At 32.9% G+C, this 22,417-nt stretch overlaps 3 protein-coding genes across 16 annotated transcripts; all 3 read right to left on the bottom strand.

Annotated features, from left to right (window-relative positions):
* Window positions 1-77: 77 nt before the first annotated feature.
* LOC113690668 (uncharacterized) lies at window positions 78-5,221 on the bottom strand. Of its 14 annotated transcripts, XR_011815231.1 has the most exons (9): window positions 4,805-5,221; window positions 4,673-4,711; window positions 4,107-4,154; window positions 2,179-2,252; window positions 2,000-2,081; window positions 1,811-1,868; window positions 1,291-1,335; window positions 1,155-1,194; window positions 78-335 (listed from the first exon to the last, which is right to left on the bottom strand). XR_011815231.1 is itself a non-coding variant. In XM_072051088.1 (7 exons), the coding sequence occupies exons 1-5, from the start codon at window positions 4,886-4,888 to the stop codon at window positions 1,814-1,816; spliced, it is 300 nt and encodes a 99-aa protein (XP_071907189.1). In that variant the 5' UTR covers window positions 4,889-5,221; the 3' UTR covers window positions 78-335; window positions 1,155-1,194; window positions 1,811-1,813. The 14 variants fall into 14 exon arrangements, 2 of the variants coding, with proteins under 2 accessions (XP_071907189.1, XP_071907188.1); XR_011815237.1 differs by lacking the exon at window positions 2,000-2,081; XR_011815233.1 differs by lacking the exon at window positions 1,291-1,335.
* A 7,038-nt stretch (window positions 5,222-12,259) lies between these two features.
* LOC113689543 (EP1-like glycoprotein 2) lies at window positions 12,260-13,061 on the bottom strand. The gene is made up of 2 exons (XM_027207305.1): window positions 13,006-13,061; window positions 12,260-12,770 (listed from the first exon to the last, which is right to left on the bottom strand). The coding sequence occupies exons 1-2, from the start codon at window positions 13,059-13,061 to the stop codon at window positions 12,260-12,262; spliced, it is 567 nt and encodes a 188-aa protein (XP_027063106.1).
* A 5,390-nt stretch (window positions 13,062-18,451) lies between these two features.
* On the bottom strand, window positions 18,452-20,771 carry LOC113690666 (EP1-like glycoprotein 2). The gene is made up of 2 exons (XM_027208661.2): window positions 19,286-20,771; window positions 18,452-18,887 (listed from the first exon to the last, which is right to left on the bottom strand). Exons 1-2 carry the CDS (start codon window positions 20,667-20,669, stop codon window positions 18,877-18,879), a joined length of 1,395 nt encoding a protein of 464 aa, XP_027064462.1. The 5' UTR covers window positions 20,670-20,771; the 3' UTR covers window positions 18,452-18,876.
* Between the last annotated feature and the right edge of the window lie 1,646 nt (window positions 20,772-22,417).

Consider the following 22,417-nt stretch of genomic DNA (forward strand, 5'->3'; position numbering starts at 1 on the left):
TTTTTAATGTTGCCTAATTATTGCCCTCTAAACAAAATTTCTATGAAAAAAAAATATAATGTTGCAATTGTATAAGATTTAAACTAAAAAAAGTTACAATTACAATTTGTCATACAGTGAAAACTTTGATATTTGTTCATAGTCAAGGAATTCATAATAAATAGATGAAACAATAAAATCAGTCTTGCAAAATCTCGAAACATGAAGTCTAACTTTCATGATTCCAATAGAAACATATTTTAACGCAAACCAAAAACAAAAATTTCTTTCATTCGTACTCGTCCAAGTCCAAGAAGCGTAATGAGCAACTTTGGAAAGAAACTACTGAAAGAAACCTGCCATGTATAACACCGAGAAAGTAAGATATAATCCATCAGAATTAGTTTACTATATAACACCAAGTTAAAAATAAATCAAGAGAATTGAATGATGCCACCAAGGACAGGACAAATTCAGCAAACAACAGCACTTGTGGTTACTCATAGTCCAATACAAAATTTGTTACCCTTGTTTTTTTCAACCCATTTCACAATCAGGAAATTTTTTTCCATTTTATTTGGCTACAATAATTGTTGAAGTTGATAGATGAAAAGATTCTTACACGCAAAGCTAAAGTATCTTGCTTGCTAACTCGGGTTCTGACTGAAGTGAAAGTATTGGATGTGCTACAGTGTTAGATCCTTAGAGAGTTAGAGATGGTACGCAAGTAAACTTGTCCACAACTTGATCATGCAACTATGCAATTTACACAAAATGCCAATGGAAAATAAGGTGAAAATGGAAATAAAATGATCATGCAATCAAATAGGCCAGGAAGATCCTAAAACGTTAAAATGAAGCAGAAGCTTCTTCAGAGAGGATGTCTTTATATTCTAATGACATACTCCAACCCAAAAGCCAAAATACATGCAGCTCTAAATAAGGTTATGTAATTCGGCTTTTATTTCCAGTAAGGTTCATATTACTCCAACACAGGCTAACCTATTTCCTTATTCCCTTTTTCTTTATAATGACAAAAGTCAAATCTTGACAAATCATTGAATAAGTCATGTAGATAGCATACTTAGCAAAGCGAGCAGGATGTTATAGACTTTCATCAAACAAAATTGATACAAATTCCCAAAAAAAGGGGCCAAAGATGGAATTTCACTCACTTTAAGCATTAAAAAGTTGTCCACAAAATGTAATAGTTGGCTGCAAAAAGGCGAAAAATGACAAAGTCATTACCAAATAACTAAAACAGTTTAATAGAAACAGTCAATTGACACCATCTTACACTAAATTTCTTACCTGTAAAGAGTTGCTGGCAATATCAACTTGGAAAAATGAAACTTTCTAAGAACATGAAAAGGAAGTCAAACGATATTATCTAAGGACACAATCATAAGTTCCAATGCAAAAGCATGAAAGCATAGAATATTGGACCTCAAGTAAGGATGATTACTGAACGGAACTGTTTAAAAAAACCTTGACAACCTCTTAATCATGACTTCACTGGAATTTTAGGGAATACTTTAATAAGAGGCAAAATTTTCCACACTCCATTTCTCAAACAGCTCTGAAATAGAGATAAAGATAATAGAAAATTACATTTGAAAATTTAATCAAGAGGAAAAAAGTATACATCGAACAGGAATGGAGAAACAAGCAGATTTCAGAGAGAAAGAAGGAAAAATAAGAATAGAAGGGAATTTTGAGACAAAAGGCTCAAGTTCGAGAGGATTGAGCTATGAAAAATTTTCAGATGGGAATTGATTAGTCTTCTCAGTGTTGAACCCAAGAAAAAGAATGACTGAATAACAAACCATACCTGTTAACACCAGCTATTACTTCTTGAACGAGTGCACCAAATGTAGCATTTGAAGGACCTAAAACGCACAAACAAAACCACATAAAAGTTGTTGCATTCTGGAAATATAAGCTGGGCAAATAGATATGAGACCCAAATTCATGCCTTAGTACAAGAAGTCACGAATGAAGTGGAAGGGAGGCATCCAACCTCTCAAGTGAATACAAAGATTTCTAGCCTCGAACACTTATAATCCAAAATAATACTCTCTGTCCCTTGGGTATGGCGAAACCTTCAAGATTTTAATCCACTTTTAATTTAAGAAAAAAAAGCCACTGAGATGTCAAAGTGAAACACAAGAAAAAGAACGATTGAATAACAAAGCATACCTGTTAACACTAGCTATTACTTCTCGAAGGAGTGCAAAAGAGAGGTTTACCAAATGCAGTGTTTGAAGAAGTACCTAAATCCACAAACAAAACCACATAAAAGTTTTGCATTTTGGAAATATAAGCTACTAACAGATGTAAGACTCAACAATTCAGAAATATCCTAGAAGTTGTGTATGAATCAGAATTGTTCACTTTAGTAAAGAAGCATTTTTCATGTGAGATTTTAAAGTAAATAAAACAGAATAACAAAACCGCTAAACAAAAATAGGTTACGGCACATAAGTTGCCATCTTTACAGACTATTAAATACAAATTTATACACAATACACATCAAGTAGTCAGGACAACCCATCATTTACAAGCAATAATAGGCCCCTAAAGAATTATAGAATGACAGGTTTGACAAACAAAGCAAGGAAAGGGGAAATGTATAAACAACAGATTATCCCAAAACTATATGCAAGCAAAGGAAAAAGAAGAATTTTAAGAAATCCACAATATCATATAAAAATAAACTGCATTTGATTATGCAGGGAGCAAACAAAGAATGGAAGGTTGTTAGAAAACAAATTTAAGAAAATAAAATCAAGCTTCTAAATGCAGAAAGAATTCAGTTAAGATTTAAGAATATTATCGAATCAATTTGCCAAGTGGCCAAAAAGAAAGAGACAACACAAAATATTGTGTTAACGATGCCAGGGAAAAATATGCATTTACATGTGAAAAAAAAAGAGCATAGATTTCAAGTAAAATGAGAAGGAAAAACCTGGAACAAGAATAGTAAGTTGGTATTAGGAATAAACCGACAAATTAAAATGATACAAATAACTAATTCTGAAAAACAAAATTACAGAACATGGAGAGGCAAGCCAAACCGGGAGGTTCAGAAACCTACAAGATTTCTCAAGCCTAGGGTCAGAGACCTTGTTTCAGGATTTCCTGACTCGTTAGCAATTTTTATACCTCAGAAATCATATACCCACCTTCCCTATCATTTAAGAGTCCTCAACATTGTACACTTAAAAAAAAATATGCTTGTAGTAAGAAACCATTGATAATAAACCCAGCAGGGCCTCGTATGGTTCTACTTTGACCATCAAGTAAGATCACTTACTTCAAAATTTTTCAATACAAAAAAATTATACTCCAAGCAATTTAAACTACCAGTAATTTAAAGCAAATTATACTAACATAAGGATATTTGCACTAAAAAAAATTCATAGTTGAAACTTAATTAATCAAAAGTGGATTTAACAGATAAAAACGGACACAGAGAGAGAGAGAGAGAGAGAGAGAGAGAGAGAGAACCCTTCTGGGAAGCTTTCATTTTTCTCTATTGTAACCTTTCACTCCAAGCCTGCAAATTTACCGTCAAATTCGCCTCTTAATTCTTCATTTATACCCTAACAATAACAAATAAACAAATGAAAACACAATAAATCAATTCATACAAATACATAAAACGACACTTCAAATTTTTCTGAAAGATCCTAGATCTCTTGGAGCATATTAGTTAACAAAAAAATACAAGAAAATAGAAAGTGACAATTTTTTCCCATCTCTTTTTCACAAAAAAAAAAAAAAAACTACAAGTAGTCCTTAGGCAAGAAAAGGGGAAAAGGGGTTTCCTTTCTAAAGAGAAAGAGAGAAAAGTAAAAAACTCTGACTTTTGCTTCTCCAAATAACCCATATAAAACATCAAGACACGAGATGGGGTTCCAAAATTCTAACCATAGGATTTATGCAAAATCTTGACAGTAAGGGCTTCTTTGGATCCCAAACTCTAACCGGAAAGCTCTTTAACATATACATTCCAGAGGATTCCACTACCAGTTGCTAAAAAATCAGGCAATAACTTAGGAAGGAAATAGAAAAACAAAAGAGACGCACTTTATAAAAAAGGGAAAAAAGTTACACAAACTCACTCTCATCGGGATGCTGGATGCTAAAAGACATTTCCATTTTTTTTGCACCTGCAACATCAAAGATATATACAAATTAATATATAAAAATTTGACTGCTAAGCCCCCACACAAAAAAAGATCCAAAAGGCTAGAGAGAGAAAGAAGAAGAGATTAGAAACCCAAAAAAAATCCCAACCATCCTCGTTGTTGTTGTTGTGCTCAATCAAAATCGGAAAGAAAAAAAAAATGACGAAGAAGATGAGAGAGATGAGGGGATAATTGAAGAGAAAGATAAGGAAAAGAGGGACGATGATGAAAAAATGAAAGAGAAAAAAAACCGTTTCTTATTTTTTTCAAGCCAACAAACCTCCAAGCAAAATATGGAACCATTTTTTTTCTTTATCATTCTTCTGGGTTAGATTAGCTTAGAAGATAAAGGTAAAGAAAACATAAAAATGAAGAGAATATGAGGGCTTTCTGAAGAAAGAAAAAGAAAGAGATGATGATTGAGAGAGGCGATTGACGGAGAGAGAGAGGAAAGAAAGTTCTTCTGAAGCATCGAGCCCAATGCGAGAGTCAAATCTCACCAGAAACTCTGATAACAGGTCAATCTGTCCACTGGGTTTCTTCCCCCAACAAAAGAAAGAGAACACGTTAGTGGATGACCAAAGTTGACGCCTAAGCCACATTACCAACACACCCTTGTTAAAACAACGAACCTGTATAGATAGAAGGACGTAAATAGGTGAAGGCCAAAGGGCTACAACCGTAATATTAACTAATCTCCTAGCCCAACGATCCATTACCAAATAACAACTCTACTGTTTGTGACCAAACAAAGAAGCAACCGGGCACCACCAACGTCTGACAAGATTCATGTCATCAACAGCCAACCAATCACCCGGCGACACACCCGAGGACGACCACACCGACGTCTGCTACGTTTTGAAAGACACAAAAACAGAAGAAGGAACAGACGACGTCGTTTGGTTTATCGGGGGAAGAAGAAGAAAAGCCCTCAAACAAATACAAGAGGGAGGACAACCAAGTGCCATATCACCTCCAGCCAATCTCCAGTTGCCACATGGGCGGACGACCATCCTAGGTGGCAGGAGGCGGTTCCCTCTTTATCTATATGGTTAATAAAAAGCAGCCTACTGAAAACCAGCTCAAGGCATCGAGTGGTGCACAGATAAACGGCAATCCAAATGCAATGTTTTAAAAACCGGACCGTTCGTTGAATCGGTCAAGTGAAAGGGTCGAGATTCAATCGGTCGGACCGATTCAACCTCGGTTCAATGAATTTTTTAAAAAATTATTTATATAAATATATATATGTACAAAATAAGACATATAATGGATTAATTTAATACTTTATATGATGAAAGGTTTACTATTTTTTAATAACTTGAATTTTTTAAAAATAAAATTTTTAAATTATAAGTTAAAACAAATAAATTTCATCTCAATTTCAATTATATCTAAATCCAACCCAAAAATATAACAATATTTTGAAATTATACAAAATTCACGTCTATAAGAATTTACATATTGTGAATTTAAATTTTAATTTACGTTTTAGAGATTGCAATTTAAAAAAGGAAGTTTGGAGTTCGAAGGAAGTCAAGAAAATCGAAAATAGAAATGTAAACTTGATAAGAAACAAAAAATGAGATAAAAGTGAGTGGTTGTAGCATTTAATAATTTGGGTTAAAAAAATAATTCTTTTTGAACTTTTTTCAATTTAATGGACAAAAACAAAATTAAAAGATGGAAGAAAACATCAATAAATTAAAAATAAAGAGGTTTGATTAAAAAGAGAGTGACGAAAAAAAAGAGGATAGAGAGAGAGAGAGAGTTGAAAATTAAAAAGAAAGAGCCATGAGAGGATGAGATTTTGTAAGAAAAATGGAAAAAAGAAATATGAGTGTTTGCTTTATATAAATAAGTTATCAAAAAAAATTAAATTAATAGGATGTGATGGTGCAACGGTTAATACATTGATTTTCTATTACAAATGTCTTGAATTCGAATTTTGATAGCTACATTTTGTAACAAAAAAAAAAAGGAAGGTTGAAAACCGGTTCAATAGCGGTTCGACCGCAGTTTTTACGATTCGACCGGTTTTTGACCGGTTTTCTGACAAAGTCAACTATAGCATTGAACCAGACCGGTGTCATGGCCGGTTCGTGGTTCAATCGGTCGAACCGGCCGGTCCGATCCGATTTTCAAAACATTGCCGAAACGCATATGCCATTGACTGTGGTCCCGCTAGACACATTCAATGTTTTAAATTTAGGGATAATTGCAGAAACCTCCCCTGAGGTTTCTGACATTTGCACTGAACTCCCCTATAGTTTGAAAAATTACACTGACCTCCCCTGAGGTTACTAATCCTTTACAAATTCAGTCCAAACGATTAAAATATTATTTTAGAGAGTGAAATTAGAATTTTGTACCAAATTTGTCCTTTGTACTACATGCCCAATGAATGACAAAATACTACAAATCAATTAACAATTAATAAACTTTAAGGAGTATAGTTTATAGGCAAATAAGCATTACCTATTTAAAGTACCGGCTCTTTACGGGTATTTTATTTTCAAACATTTAATTTAATACAACTATTTACGCTCAAATACAGATTTGTATTTACTTTTAAATAATTTTTGTTAAATACAAAAACTACCAATCTCTCTTCCGTAAAAATATTAATATAACACTTTTTCAATTTTAGTTAAAACCATTTATGTATTTAACATAAATTAAATGATTCAGAATAAAATACCCATAATGAGCCAATATTTTACTCATGTAATGGATGAAAGACATAAAGAATTAATAAGTTATGAATCATTTCTTTTTTAAAAAAAATATTTAATTTATATTAAATAAGTATCTACCGATTTCCTTTTTGCAAGAATATTACTGTAACACTTTTTAAATTTTACTCACAAATATTGATATATTATCATGAATTAAATGTTTGAAAGTAAAATATCCATAAAGAACCGGCACTTTAAATGAATAATGCGTGTTTGCCCATAAAGAGCCGGTAACTATTTAAAGTACCGGCTCTTTACGGGTATTTTATTTTCAATTATTTAGTTTAATACAAATATTTACGCTCAAATACATATTTGTATTTACTTTCAAATATTTAATTTTTATTAAATACAAAACCTACATATCTCTCTTCCGTAAAAATATTAATATAACACTTTTTCAATTTTAGTTACAAACATTTATGTATTTAATATAAATTAAATGATTCAGAATAAAATGCACATAAAGAACGAATACTTTACTTATGTAATGGATGAAAGTTATAAAGAATTAATACTTTATAGGTCATTTTTTAAAAAAAAATATTTAATTTATATTAAATAAATAACCTACCAATTTCCATTTTGCAAGAATATTACTATAACACTTTTGAAATTTTACTTACAAATATTGATATATTTATCATAAATTAAATGTTTGAAAGTAACATACCTGTAAAGAGCCGGTACTTTAAATAAGTAATGCGTATTTGCCCACAAATTATACTCCTTAAAGTTTATTGATTATTAATTGATTTATAATACTTTGTCATTCATTGGACATGTAGCACAAAGGACAAATCTGGTACAAAATTATAATTTCACTTTTTAAAACAATATTTTAATCGTTTGGACTAAATTTGCAAAGAATTAGTAACCTCAGGGGAGGTTAGTGTAATTTTTCAAACTACAGGGGAGGTCAGTGCAAATGTCAGAAACCTCCCCTGAGGTTTCTGACATTTACACTTACCTCCCCTGTGGTTTGAACAATTACACTGACCTCCCCTGAGGTTACTAATCCTTTACAAATTCAGTCCAAATGATTAAAATATTATTTTAGAGAGTGAAATTAGAATTTTGTACCTGATTTGTCCTTTGTGTCACATGTCCAATGAATGGCAAAGTATTACAAATTAATTAACAATTAATAAACTTTAACGAGTGTAGTTTATAGGCAAATACGTATTGCCTATTTAAAATACCAGTTCTTTACATGAATTTTATTTTCAAACATTTACTTTAGGGAAAATCGTCCAAAACGTCCCTCACATTTTGTAAAATGACTTTTCGTCCCTCACTTTTAAAAGTGTAATTTTATGTCCCTTACATATTCACATCAGTCAAATTTAGTCCCTAACTAAGTTTCCGATCATTTTTTTGCCGGAATCCATCACGTGCAAGGCACGTGATCATTTTTGAAGGGTAAATTTGTCAAATTATATTTTACATAATCTGATCTATAGTCCTCCACATTTTATAAAATAAATTTTTTCGTCCCTCACATTTTATAAAATGATTTTTTCATCCCTCACATTTCACAAAATGAATTTCTCCATCCCTCACATTTCAAAAAATGAATATTTCCATCCCTCACTAATTATGTATGTGAGGGAAACCCTAAAAAAAAAATGTGCGTGAATACATTTTGTTTAAACACATGTATATGTCTATTTGATTTTGTTTAATAATACGAATAGCATAAATATATGTATGTGTCTATTTGATTTCACTTAACAATACGAATACCATATATTATACGTGATCATTTGAATTAATCTGGTATTAGCTAGTAAATAATTTTGCATTCATTGTCAAGTTGGCCAATAAAGTTATTTTCGGTCAAAATACAATAAGAATATGCAAATTAAGGTTCTATTGGTAAATATTAGTCATAATCGTACAAAAAGAGAAGATAGCCCATAAGTTGGGTCCAATTACATACATGTGTTTATGCTATTATTATTAAGCAAAATAAAATAAACATATACATGTGTTTAAAAAAATGTATTCACACACATAATTAGTGAGAAATGAAAATTCATTTTTTGAAATGTGAGGGATGGAGAAATTCATTTTGTGAAATGTGAGGGATGAAAAAAATCATTTTATAAAATATGAGGGACGAAAAAAATTATTTTATAAAATGTGGAGGACTATAGATCAGATTATGTAAAATATAATTTGACAAATTTACCCTTTAAAAATGATCACGTGCCTTGCACATGATGGATTTCAGCCAAAAAATGATCGGAAACCTAGTTAGGGACTAAATTTGTCCGATGTGAATATGTAAGGGATATAAAATTACACTTTTAAAAGTGAGGGACGAAAAAAGTTATTTTACAAAATGTGAAGGATGTTTTGGACGATTTTCCCTTTACTTTATCACAAATATTTATTCTCAAATACATATTTGTATTTACTCTCAAATATTTAATTTTTGTTAAATACAAAACCTACCAGTTTTTCTTCCGTAGAAATATTAATATAACATTTTTTCAATTTCAATTACAAATATTTATGTATTTAACATAAATTAAATGATTCAGAATAAAATACTCATAAAGAGCTAATACTTTACTCATGTAATGGATGAAAGCCATAAAAAATTAACATTTTATAGGTCATTTCTTTTTTTTTTAAATTTATATTAAATAGATGACCTATCGATTTTCTTTTTACAAGAATATTAGTGTAACACCTTTTAATTTTTAATTACAAATATTGATATATTTATTGTAAATTAAATATTTAAAAATAAAATACATGTAAAGAGCCGGTACTTTAAATAAGTTATGCGTGTTTGCTTATAAACTATACTCCTTGCTTAAATCAATAAACTACACTCCTTAACTTAAATCAATAAACTATACTCCTTACTTTAAATAGTGTAGTTTATAGGCAAATACGCATATCCTATTTAAAGTATCGGCTCTTTACAGATATTTTATTTTCAAATATTTAATTTATGATAAATATATTAACATTTGTAATTAAAAATTAAAAAGTGTTAAAGTAATATTTTTGCAAAAAAAAATCAGTAGGTTATCTATTTAATATAAATTAAATATTTTTTAAAAAATAAATGACCTCATAAACTATTAATTTTTTATGACTTTCATCCATTACATGAGTAAAGTATTGGCTCTTTATGGATATTTTATCCTGAATCATTTAATTTATGTTAAATACATAAATATTTATAACTAAAATTGAAAAAGTGTTATATTAATATTTCTACGGAAGAAAAACTGGTAGGTTTTGTGTTTAACAAAAATTAAATATTTGAGAGTAAATACAAATCTATATTTGAGAATAAATATTTGTAATAAAGTAAATGTTTGAAAGTAAAATACATGTAAAGAGCTGGTACTTTAAATAGGTAATACGTATTTGCCTATAAACTACGCTCGTTAAAGTTTATTAATTGTTAATTAATTTGTAATACTTTGCCATTCATTGGGCATGTGGCACAAAGGACAAATCAGGTACAAAATTCTAATTTCACTCTCTAAAATAATATTTTAATCATTTGGACTGAATTTGTAAAGGATTAGTAACCTCAGGGGAGGTCAGTGTAATTGTTCAAACCACAGGGGAGGTAAGTGTAAATGTCAGAAACCTCAGGGGAGGTTTCTGAAATTATCCCTTAAATTTATCCTCTCTGTTTTCTGTTCCTGTTTAGGGTTGATGCTGGACCGAGTAGCTTTAGCTTGCAAGCCACTCGTACAGCAGCTCGGCTCGAGTTCAATTTGACTGAGTTCGAGTTGCTTGATAGAAGCAGCGAGCCGAGTTCGAGTTTTAATATTTTGCACTCGAGCCTAATCGAGGTTTTATAATATATATTTTAATTTTTATTATTGTGAAATATCAATAATATCTTTTATTTAAAATTATATGTAAAATATTAATTTTTATTACGGGAGTTTGATTAGGGTGGATTGAACTCGAATAAGCTCGATTGAGCTTGATTTGAATTGATTATATTTAATTAAGCTCGAGCTCAATCTCGAGCTTAGCTATTTTACCTCGAATAGTGTTCGAGCTCGACTCGACTTGAACGCACCCCTATTCCTGTTCAAGAATAATCTAGCAGCCTAACACCCAATAAGAAACATAATGGCTTTAGACATAATGGGTTTTTCCAGCTTTTGACTAAATCAGCTTAGTAATTGAAGAACTTGTAATAGCCATGTTGACTTGTTCTATTTGTTTTAGTCGTTTCAATCTCTTTATTTGCAATTGTACTTCTTGTTCATGAGGTTTCGAACACAGACTGAGGTTAAGGATCATGATGGCTGAAAATTACAGAAAGATTATTGCCCCATGCGTTGACCTTCCTCAAAAACTTTCCAGGAATGGCAGATGATTACTTATTCAAGAGTACAGAATGAGTGTCTAAACTTGACGAAAAGGAAAAGCAAAAGGAATACGGGGAGCCGGTTGTTTAAGCCTACTTCCCTTTCCTTATCAATCCAATGATAAGGAAAATAATGTCAAAATTATTTTGACAGTCGGAAACAATGTCAAAATTTTGATAGAGGAAAATAATGTTTCATCTAAAATACAAATATATAGGCATGTCCTTTCCAACAAAAATTGGGACTTTTTTTTATCCCCGGAGCATAATTGAAGCCTCTGGCTCCAAGTTCATCACTGAAGTTATTTGTCATGGCTTTCAAATCTACATATGAGAATCTGAAGAGCATCCCTGGCACTTGATTCAAATGAACTTCATCATATTCCTGAATTTTCATGAACTTTACTAATAGCATGAAGCAAGCCCCAACAACTAGAAAAATACCAAAGATAGCTTCCAGACTGGATCCAATTATAACTATTACACTCCTTGAATTGCTTTTAGGAGAATTCACCAAGGCATTGCTTCCCGTTGAAGTCTATTGCACCTTAACAAATAAAGAGACTGTTACACACTCCTCCATCATTTCTAAGGGAAAATACTGCATTCACTAACGAGCAACTCCCCCCTCAGATTGCAAAATGTATCCACAAGTGAATACCGAGCTTTACAAGAACAGTTCTTTAAACAGAACTCTTTACATTGCTCCAACTTCATGTTCTCACCATATAGATTTGAGGTACTGTCAAAGTAACTGATGTTTTCAAGTTCTAGAAGAGAATGATGCTGATGATGGTAACAATCGATTGGAGTAGTGAGGAAACATCCAATATTGGGTTGTCTGAAATTCACAGGTCTGAAAAAGCTTGTGTCACCATTATCAATTTCAGAGCAACTGCATTGATTCCTTGAGCAAATGCCATACTTTCCCACAGCATTGGGTATCCGCAATCGCCAGTGTATAAGAGATCACCTATCACTACCCAATCTCAATTTGACGAGGCATAAACCCTTAAATGTCCATCAGACTCTAATTTCATTACTTGGGCTGCGGGTGAAAGCGCGTAATTGTCAAAGCTTCCGTTCTCAAACTTAACATCAAGAGGTATAGTTGCAGCACTTAAACCCTCGTACATGTCTGAGTAAAAATAGACCTGTGGTGGGCTGCATTCATTATAGGAAACCAAGGTTCCATTTTCAACTGCAAGGGAGTATATGCCTTGACTTGAATTTGAATCTGATATTCGAGAAGACAGCCTCTGACTGGAATGAAGCTTCTGTCCGAGAACCAAAGAGTCTGTTTCGTGATCAAATGATTGCCAAACAGATCTACTCTTGCTGTCAAAGAGTAGTCGATTTCCCATTCCAGTCAAGTTTGAGCCTGCAACAGACTTGCCACCAGTACTGGTTGACCAAACTATTCTACCATCTGCATCTGCCAAGATCAAATCTCCATCTCGAGTGACATTCAAGGTTGCATTTGCTTTAACAGGATTGTTTCTGTTAGGAGACCAGACTACTTGAGAGGATTGTATAGTGGGATTGTCGGAACCATCCCTTTGATCTTCCGGGGAAATAAGGGCTCCCAAAATGTGAAAGCCCGAATTTTTTTGTAAATAATGTTATTAATTATTATACTAGTTGTTTACTTAGTTAATTTATATCTATACAGGTTGATGTTACTCTTGTTTTATCTCAACCACCAAGTGATAGTAAGAATCCACAACCGACTCACTTTCCATATAGCCTAAATAACCGACCTAACATGCTAACATGTCTTACATATTCCATCTGATCATATAGCGAATTTAATAGATGTCATGATAGAGAGCGTAGGGATTAACGTGAACTTGTAGATATTATAGGAGACAAATTAGGAGATAAAGTAGGAAGAGATAGAGGTTAGTTTGAGTGGTGGAGTTATTTTAGGTAGAAGTGGCGACAACTAACTCCAACTATAACTAGTCTAATAGCAGTTAAATTTTTACAGCGTTACAAGAGAAAACCATAAAAATAGAGAGTAAGAAAGTGTCAACGCAGCAGCGGAAGGAAAAATGGAAATCAAGGGATTGGACAAAGGAAAGAATACAAGAATTCGACTCCTCTGACAATGAACACGTAAGGTCGCGAACTCTTCTTTTAATAGTTCTTAGTTTTCTCTTTTATTAACCAAAGATTTTCATCTGTAGCAGCCCCGAAACATGTCTGAAATATTAGATACAAGTTTTTGTGAGTTTTGATAAGTGTTCTTGTTTAAATTAGGGAAATTCATAAGCCATGCGATTTCCTTTTGGTTAATAATAATACTCTCCTCGTCCCACTTTGATAGTCCTGATTTTTTTTTTCACTAAGTTCAAGAAAAAGTAGTTAACTTTGTTGGAACAATCAATTTAGATAACTATTTTTCTAAAATACCCTCACATTAATTAGAGTACAACTTTATGGGAACTTGAATTGATAGTAAAAAAAAGAATCAATTCTCATTAAATAGGGTAGGTTTATAGTAACAACAACTTATATTGAATAAGGGTATTTTAGAAAAATTAAAATACAACTACATTCTTCAATTGGAAAGTGAACTACAATTTGGGACAGATGAAAAAGAAAAACAGGACTATCAAAGTGGGACGGGAGTAATAGTTTGAATGTAGAAAGTCAGAAGAATACTCAAACCAATGAAAAAGGTGAAAGTAACTGGACCGTGCTTTATGTAATATGTTTGAGAGGAATTGATGATTTCTTTTTTGAAGCACCTCTGTGGTTCTGCCTGTCAATGGGGTTTGGTTAGAGAATAGAAGGAATTTTATGGCATAAGGGGCATTGGAAGGCAAGGCCACCATTTATATGAGTTAAAAGGACAAAGTATTGGTGGTTAATTCTTGGTTTTTCTGCTGGAATGGAGGAAGAAAATAATAAAATGGCTCAATGCCTTAAGATTATTCTATTCCTAAGTTTTCAACACAAATAAAAGATTGGCCATGTCTTTCGTTTTCGTGAGGATGCTCTGTTAGTAACAAGTAGGGGTGGGCAAAAAAACCCGCCGATCCGAAAACCCGATGAACCCGATCCGATCCGATCCGAAAAATAGGATACCCGATCCGATTTTTCTTAGCGGGGCAGATGAGGGTCCGGTACCCAAAAAATCGGGTACGGATACGGATCAGAAAAATAAAAACCCACGGGTACCCGACCCGCAGGGTATATTTTATAAATATTAAAAAGTAGGGATCATTTTATAATTTTGTAATTTTTAATTCTAAGTGCAAGTGAAGTGGCTCGCAGCCTCATATTCTAATTCTATATGATCTACTCTTCTCATTTTTTTGAAGAAAGCGAATATTCTCGGTGAAACATGAACAAAATGAAAATTTTTTTTTGTAAAACTCTGTTATAAAAATTGTTCATCCCTTTCATCTTTTTTATTTTATTCTACCTCCATCGATCTTTCCTGCAAATCTTGCATCAATTCAATCAAAGATTTTTGTTTGGAGTTTCAATTTTCTGTTAGCTAGATAATTAAAATATTTGTGTCATTCATTTGCAATTATATCTCTTTAATTTGCCTCTTTTATTTAGTGTAAGAAATTTATTTTTCTTTTTCATCACCTTAATACCATAAGGTCTATTCCAAAGATGTAAAGAAGTTGGGGAAGATTTTTAACATTATTTTGGTTATATTTTTTTCAAAAATAATTAGTTCTATTCAATTCTTTTCCGAACTTGATTTCACAATTGACTTATTTGAGATGCGGTCTTGTACCATAATATCTTTGGGGAAGTTACCAAATACTTATTATCCTTGTGTTTGTTGTGTTGTAGAAGTATGAAATGTGTGAAAATGGTGATGTACTCAAAATTATTATGAAACTTCGTTTTGTCTATTAGATATTCTAATATGTACTAAATTTATGAGATCGATTTGATTATTGGATGAAATGTGTAAGAATGGTGATGTATGGACTTTAATTACAATATCTCTACCAATATTAATTGGAAAAGCATGTTTTTTTTATTGAAAAACATGTTGATATTAAGTAGAAAATAAATTTTTTTTATTGAAAAATAGTTTTTTTTAGGGGCGGGTACCCTATGACCCGCCCCTTTTTTCGGGTACCCGCTATTCGGGTACCCGAAAATATTAGGAGCGGGTTAGGGTCGCAAAATGGCTGATCCGATATATTAGGGTCGGGTCAGCCAAATCATGTTAGGGGCGGGTACCCGACCCGTGCCCACCCCTAGTAACAAGAGGAAGGAGAAGACGTTGATTTGGTCTAGTTTTCCGAGTTGTTGCAAATTGCAAATTAGCCCTTGAGATTTGGGTCAATTAGAATAGGGTAGCTAAAGTATATTAAAAAAAAACTTGTATTTGGACTAATTTCAGATTATATAGCATTCCTGCCTAAATTGAAAATAAATTATTTTAAGAATGACCCAATTAGTATAATTTAGTCAAACCCAATGTTTCTTCAAATAAAGCCAATCTTGTTATAACAGAACCATTTTGATCTAATTGAATCCAGGGACTCTATTAAAAACCCAAATAAAAATTTTAAATCCAAATACAAAAATAAAATAAAATAAACAAGGCATTTTACATTAATGGCCTTATACATTAAATTGTGAGTTAAAGTTGATTATTAATAAAGGTTGATTTAGGCCGAAAGAGAATTGGGCTTTAGTTAAACTAGTATCACCTTTTTAGGATAAAGTCAATAATTTACCGGATAATTGGTTTAATGGATATTTTGTTGGACTTATTAAACTTTCCCAAACAAATATAATGAACATATCTTATAAAACTTAAAAACAAGAGTGTAGTATTTTCTATACGTGTCTCACCTTTGATCATGGAATCCTAGGGTTGAACACATTACACACATTCTTCAGGAAGTTTTGAAAACCCAAAATTAATTATAACAATCTAAGTTTTGACAAATAGACCCAATAACAATCCTAAAGATTCAAGATTTTCTTGTAAGTTCTATTTGACTAAAAAGAAAAATATGTTTATGGTTGGATTCAGCTCTAGGTCCGAACATATATTTAAATTGACTTTAAATAATGCCGGCCATATCTACAATAAATAAATAAATGAGTAAGTTAAATAAATAAATAGCACTTATTTTATGGATAATCAAATTATAGCCTCTTCTAAAAAGGGAGAACCTTCTCAATTAGGAAACTTTCTAAAAACGAAAACTTTCTATTTTAGGAAACTTATCAACTACTTTCTATAAAAGGTTCAGACATGCTTCCTAGGGTTATTCAATATAGGAATAAGCACCTTAAGAGTTGGACATATGAACTAATCAAGATATATATATGACAATGGTTATAGGTTTGAAAGGAGTTCTTGGACATGTTAAGAATCCCTTCAATCGAATAGTTTGAGGTTGCTGGTGCTTACGCCTCTGCATTTTCGAAATGTTAAATATGCATATTTTTCAAGTAAGAGCTTTATTTTGGTATATGAAGAAATGGATCATGTATGTCTGTTTCAAATGTTTTTGCAAGCACGAAATTATGAATATTTGAAATATTTTGCTATGCAATATTTTATGGAATGAGTGGCATATTTTATGAAACGAAAGAATGGTGCATGTGACGTGTGAAATGATTTTATGTTACGAAAAACTCTAAACAGTCATGAAATAAATGGTAGGGGCTATAGTTTTGTCTAATGATCATGGTAATCTGGTATGGAGTTCGACCGATTGACAAGGTCAAGGTAGTTCAGTATAGAATCCAACCAATTGACAGTCATGATAGTTCAGTATAGAGCCCGACCAATTGACTTATGTATGTAATGAGACCAATCCGTAGTCATGAAACCTATTATGAGCTATGTTTATAAAATGATATGATCTGATTGATATTTTTATGATTTACAAGTATGTTCAATGAATACGATAATTTCAAGTTATGTATATTTCTATGTCACGTTCGATGGGGGTCACCTTTAGAACCTGCGAGACTAAGTGTCACATTGGACGGAGGTCACTTATGTATATGCCACTCACCTTCAATGAAGTATATTTATGCAACATATGAAATGAGATGACAAATATTTTAAATTGATGCATGCATGTGGTGTAGTGTGACTGAATTTTTAAATGTATATAGTATGTATATAGCAACATGATCCAACAGGGGAGTAAGTACTATCTATTGGGTGTACGTCGTTCAACCCATGTCTCTTTATTTTTCTTGCAGATCAAGAAAGTCAGCTCGTGTATGTTTAGAAGATAATTGAGAGAGCTAAATAGGTAAGATAATTGAGAGAGCTAAATAGGTAAATGTTTAAATTCTCGGAAGTTAGAATAAGGCATTTTATAGGTGCATTTTAGTGAAGTGTATGTATTTCATTAGTATTCATAAGTTTTAAATTTTAGTGAAATTTTGTAAGTTATAATTATGATGCCTTGTATTTATGGGAGTAAGGTCTCGTAGATAGATACGGCATGCCACATTGCAAATCCGGTCCAAGAACCCGGATATGGGCGTGACATAAAAAGCATTCTGTATCAATATTTTGAGTACAATAGAAGCCACAGATGAACGTGCTACTATGCTTTCTCTCAGAAGGACGATACTAAGAATTCCAGGGTCACTCACTGTTGGATACCAAGACGAATTAATAACGGTGACTGGGTGATTGATCCAGTTTGTTGATACGTTGGCCACGGGGTAATATGAAGTTTGAGAGAGTACTAAATGGAAACACGGAAGGAAAGATAAATAAAAATAACAATTGCAACATTAAGAAAATAGTGATGCTGGCCCATTCTAGCTTCTTCAGGCAAGTATTTCAATCAGCTCCCTGAAATCTAAATGATCTAAAATGAAAAGAACAAAAAACAACTAATTAAGGACAAGGATGAAGCTATTTTTGAAGGAAAGTATTTTTACGTGTGACTTTGTATTTGCTAAAAAATGATCTGGTGAGTTTCTGCAATCGACTGTTTTTAGGTCATTCAGCATTGATGCCTCTGGCATAGAAAAGTCGCTAGAAATTCATGACCACTAACACATGCGCTCATAGCTTTACTTGCTGTTGCTCAAGTTTGACTGCAAAGTAATGACCCAACTCGTGTCAATTTTCAACGAATTTAGTTCTGTTTCTCCTCAACTGAGAGGAAATTCCCGAAAGACCATGGAAACTTCTTCATTGATCCAACAAGTTAAAAACAATCATCGAGAATATTGTTGCACATATCAAATGGGATATTACAGTACAAAAGTACAATAGTATCAACTCTAGAAGAGAAGAGATGCCCATCTGCATCTCTATTTATTAGTAAGGGCTCTTAAGAAGCATTTATTAACTAACATTTTGAGTAACACAGAAGCTACAGATGAACCGTGCTACTACCCTTCTTGGAGAAGGATGACACTAAGAAAAACATGATCATTCAGTGTATGAATTAACAACTGCGACTTCATGATTGATACAGGTTGTCGATGAGTTGGCCATGGGGTAGCATGAAGTCTGAGAAACTATCAGATAGAAACACCGAAGGAAAGATAGATACACACAATACTTGCAACATTAAGAAGAAAGTGATTCTGGCTCATTGCTTCTTCAGGCCAGTGCTTCCACTCTCCGCTAATCATGATCTGAAATGAAGAAAACAGCTTAGTACAAAAATGAAGCTATGTCCGAAAGAAAGTGCTTTATACATGGGACTTTATGCAGAATAAAATTAATAACTACAATAGTGCAATTCTCTGATTCACTGTTTGTATGTCATTTTTCACCGCTAAAGCTTTCGAGAAGGTGAAATCAATGAAAGTTGTTAGCACTAGCTCTATGCATCCTTCAAATGGAAATCTAGTTGGCATTTCTGGTACATTGTCTAAGTCGCCCTCCTCAACCTCCCTGGCTAATCTTTTCTTTCAGATTATACAGATTGTTAAACCAATTAGGACAGTCAATAAAATGAAAGCTGCAATAGCATATCCCAATATGCTATACAGATTGTTAAACCAATTAGGACAGTCAAGAGTTGGAGTACCTTTAGGAGAAGTTTTTGCAGGAGCTGATGCATTTGGTGTGATCTGCACCTTCATGAACACAGATGAATTATAATGAGTCTTGTCCTGCTCATTGTTCATCAATGAAAAGATCTGGGCAGGTAAATAGCAATCCCCATTAGAAGAATTTGAACCATAACGAAATATAGCTGCTTTGCACGAACAGTTACCCAGACATGCTTGCTTACAGCTATCCATATTGGTACTAGTAATATCTGCATTAAATGTGAAGTAAGTCATATCTTCTAGCTCAAGAAAATTATGATATCGTGAAGCATTGCAATCCAAAGGAGTGATCTCAGAACAGCCAAGATTTGGCTGCCTCCCATTTATTGGTTTAAAATAGTTCATTGAAGCATTGACTGATGTAGGACAACTGCACTGCCCATTTGAGCAAATGCCATTTTTTCCACAAACCGTGGGGTAATTGCAATCACCAAGATAACCAGTAAGAATATCAAACACCTCTTTCCACCCGTCTGCCCACTCATATAGTCTCAAATGCCCATCGGACCCCAATTTCATGTACTGAGCTGAGGAAATCTGAGGCAGGGTAATCACTGAATCCGGATCCCTTGGTTCAGAAGAATGTATGTACAAGGCTAAGCTTCCGTTTTGGAACTTGGCATAGCTTGCTTTTTTATTTGCTTTTGTACCAACAACTACCTGTTGATAATAAATTTGTGGAGGATTTGCTTTTACAGCAGCAAACAAACCTTCGTTGTTAACAAACATAGAGAACAAACCTCCTTCAGTTGAGTTGGTAATTGAAGCACTAGCCGTCAACTTCTGCCCAGATACCAATTTTTGCCCTGGAACAAAAGCATCAGTAGGATGATCAAAAGATTGCCAGACCACCTTGTTATTCCTATCAAAGAGAACCAGGTTTCCTTCCTCGGTCAAGTTTAAACCTGCGACAGATCTTCCTCTCGTGTTTGTAGACCAAACTGAAGTCCCATCAGCATCCCGTAAAACCAAATCTCCTCCTGATGTAAGTTGCAGGGTTGCATTGATTTTGACAGGATGATTTCTGTTAGCCGACCAGACAACCTGTGGAAATCCTAAGCTTGGCATGACAATGTTTGAAACACTGTTAGTCTGAACAATAAAGATTGCAAACAGATAGCTATCACATTTGCCATTGCAAAAGAACCCACAAGCATATCTAGGCCCAAATGTTCCTCTGAGCAGAATGGCTCTCACCTTTGAACCATCTGTAAAATCAACAGAATGGTTAGCTGAGACACTATTGATCCACGTAGTAGACAAATTTGCAGTAGGATAATCAAAAGGCTGTCCATCTCCTAACTGAAGAGAAAGAAGAATGGAGATAATTATTATAAAATTCCAACATTTTGGAAACATTTTCAGCAGCTCTTGGATAGCTGGATGAGAGGGATTAAGGTCCTAGGAATAAGAGAGCCCTTCTTTGGAAATGTAGCCTTCGGTGCAGGATTTGATTTACGAGGGGAAACTATTTATAATCGGTGCAGGGGCTGACGAATGGAAAATATATTATAATCTCGAATGGAAAATATTTTATAATCTCTATTGATTTATGAGTAGTTTTTTTTTAATTCCCTTCAAGTTTTCATTATAAAAGGTAGTATTCTATGATAATCTAACTTTTAATTAAACTCAAGTTATTTTTATTCCCTTCAAGTTAAGTATTATATGACACTCTAACTTTTAATTACATTTACTTAGGATTACTATAACATTGATAAGAGCAAACAATCATTAGTGGCTTGCTAGTATGGCTTTCAAATAGCAATTAATTTGTCTTTATGTAAATTTATGATAAACCAACTCCTAATGTAAGATTGATTTGAATTTAAAAAAAAAAAGCTAGAAAACAAAGTAGTATTAGCTAAAAACAAGCACAAAATGTAACAATTTTTTAATGTGTTACAAAGTGCTCATCATTGCCGACTCTATTGAGTCTTTTTAATGGTGATGTACTTGCTTATAATTGATCATATTATATTGAGAAAGGAATAATTCAAACAAATGATGTTAATTCAATAATTGATGTATTGCTCATATCCCTTGCATTGCTAGGAAATAAAATGATTAGAGAGTCCAAATTTGATATCTTGTCTTCTACAACTAAAAACATCTTATTTTTAGTTATCATACAACTTTTATTTTATATTTATTATACTTTATTTGCTACAATATTGTTTTACTAGTACTAGATAATGTGCATGCTTTTTGCACGTGGTTATAATATCATAAAATATAATATTCTCATACATTAATATTGGCACTTGCACTTGCACTCAAAATTATTTTTTTTCCTAAATCAATAGATATGATATAATGAATTTTAAACATGATAATAAACTAAAAAGAACGTAATATGAAACTTCAATCGTCAATTAATAAGGGCATAATTAAAATATCAAAAACTAAAATAATAACATTGCTTACACTTACACTCCAAATAAAAATATACTTTTTATATAGTAATTAATGATAATGAGATATTATATGTTTGACTATTCAACCCGCTCCCTGACTAAAAATCTTTGACCCGTCATTGTTTGGATGCGAACAAAGGGGAGAAGTCATCATGCCATGAGATTAGACCAGGACACTACAGAAGTTTCCTGCATGCAGATCTAACGAGTTTACTTTCTGATCTGTGTGTTGGGCGCATCTTTTCTGCAGGCATGATTGTCAACTCGCGTACGATACATCTGAAGCTTCTTGTTTTCCACAAGATATCATCATCATTTTCTAAAAAAGCAGCCTCCTGAAAACCAGCTCAAGACACCAAGCGGTGCACAGATAAAACAGCAACCGAAACGCGTATGCCATTGACTATGGTGCCGCTAGACATATTCAATGTTCTAAATTTATCCTCTCTGTTTTCTGTTCCTGTTCAAGAATAATCTAGCAGCCTAACACCAAATAAGAAACCGCGGGCAGTACCCAGGTATTGGATTACTGGGGTTGGAGAAGGCTTTAGACATAATGGGTGTTTCCAGCTTTTGACTAAATCAGCTCATGTCCATTGTTCATATATAATTAATGCAATGCATGCCCCCTGCTCTGACAGTCTGTTGAGGAACCATGCAGTAATTGAAGAACTTGTAATGGTCATGTTG

This window comes from Coffea arabica, chromosome 5c, assembly GCF_036785885.1.
Source record: "Coffea arabica cultivar ET-39 chromosome 5c, Coffea Arabica ET-39 HiFi, whole genome shotgun sequence".
In the NCBI taxonomy this organism is placed as follows: Eukaryota; Viridiplantae; Streptophyta; class Magnoliopsida; order Gentianales; family Rubiaceae; genus Coffea; species Coffea arabica.

Excerpts from the sequence above, each read along its gene's own strand:
- LOC113690668 (XM_072051088.1), bottom strand. The coding sequence starts at position 4,888 with ATGGATCGTTGGGCTAGGAGATTAGTTAATATTACGGTTGTAGCCCTT. Across the intron at positions 4,712-4,804 it reads ACGTCCTTCTATCTATACAG|AAACCCAGTGGACAGATTGA; the intron begins GTTCGTTGTTTT and ends TGTTGGGGGAAG. Across the intron at positions 1,869-2,178 it reads GTAATAGCTAGTGTTAACAG|GTCCTTCAAATGCTACATTT; the intron begins GTATGCTTTGTT and ends TGTGCGTTTTAG.
- LOC113689543 (XM_027207305.1), bottom strand. The coding sequence starts at position 13,061 with ATGGAATATGTAAGACATGTTAGCATGTTAGGTCGGTTATTTAGGCTA. Across the intron at positions 12,771-13,005 it reads TTATTTAGGCTATATGGAAA|AAACAATCCTGTTAAAGCAA; the intron begins GTGAGTCGGTTG and ends GTCTCCTAACAG.
- LOC113690666 (XM_027208661.2), bottom strand. The coding sequence starts at position 20,669 with ATGTTTCCAAAATGTTGGAATTTTATAATAATTATCTCCATTCTTCTT.